Source organism: Sphaeroforma arctica, assembly GCF_001186125.1.
Source record: "Sphaeroforma arctica JP610 unplaced genomic scaffold supercont1.4936, whole genome shotgun sequence".
NCBI lineage: Eukaryota > Ichthyosporea > Ichthyophonida > Sphaeroforma > Sphaeroforma arctica.
The window spans coordinates 973-2,196 of NW_014035622.1; the positions used below are offsets into that span (position 1 = coordinate 973).

Sequence of the window (1,224 nt, forward strand, 5' to 3'; positions counted from 1 at the left end):
TGAAAGACGACATCAACGACAGAGCTAGGGCACGCTGGCGTATGTTACAAACAATATCGTAGCAGGCTTAACTATTCTATGAACAACTCGTCGACTACCATGCGATTACCATTAGTAGTGGATCTCAAACGGAAGATCAGCTGTACTTCTACGAGCACTATTGTGTTAACACACTATCAAGTTCTATTTATAGATCGCTACCTACCGTGGGAACACCACGAGCAGCAGATCTCGTGCAAACACGTGTCCAACAACACCATGCCACCACCCTATCAAGTTCTATTTATAGATCGCTACCTACCATGAGACCACCACGAGCAGTAGATCTCGGACGGGCACGTGGACTGCTGTTTGACGGCGCGATGGGGTGTCTGCAGCAAAGCACCGCTCCAATGAACTACCTGCGACATCTCACAGCCACCCCACAACCGATCAATCTCTACCGTAAGCTTAAGCATCTTCCCATCTGTGATAGCATGCGTTAGTATGTGGGGATGAGATAGTATGTGATAGTATGTAATAGTATTTGATAGTATGTGATTGTATGTGATTGGATGTAGTAATATGTAATAGTATGTAATAGTATGTAATAGTATGTGATAGTAGGTGGCAGTATGTGATAGTATGTGGTAGTATGTAATAGTATGTAATAGTATGTGATAGTAGGTGGCAGTATGTGATAGTATGTGGTAGTATGTGATAGTACGTGATAGTATGTAATAGTATGTGATATCAGGTGATAGTATGTGATAGTATGTAATAGTATGTGATAGTATGTGATAGTATGTGATTGTGTGTGATAGTATGTGATACTATGTGATAGTAAGTGATAGAAAATGATAGTATTTGGGGATGAAAAAAAGGATATATGAATTGTAAACAAAAAATCAATCTAAACCGCGAGTTTGAGTTTAATCATCTTCCTATCTATGATAGTATGTGCGGATGAGATATAGAACAAATATCTTGTGAAGTTTAAGAGTATTTGAACGTGTACGAACCTTCGCATCTGTTGTACAAATTGTGGATAAGTATCATGTGACAAATACTATGACACAACAACCTACCCGTTCATCCTCATTCTCCGAGGTATGTATGTATGTACGTACATACATACATACATCCATACATACATACATACATACATACATACATACATACATGCATACATACTTCCATACATTCATATCTATATATATATATATATATATATGTATACATAAG

The 1,224-nt window shown here is 37.9% G+C and overlaps 1 protein-coding gene across 1 annotated transcript; it reads right to left on the minus strand.

Annotated features, from left to right (window-relative positions):
* Positions 1 to 301: 301 nt before the first annotated feature.
* On the minus strand, positions 302 to 463 carry SARC_14670 (hypothetical protein; the record flags this gene model as incomplete). Its single annotated transcript, XM_014291198.1, has 1 exon — positions 302 to 463. A coding segment is annotated over exon 1 (157 nt), but the record flags the coding sequence as incomplete, so codon positions are not given.
* Positions 464 to 1,224: the final 761 nt, after the last annotated feature.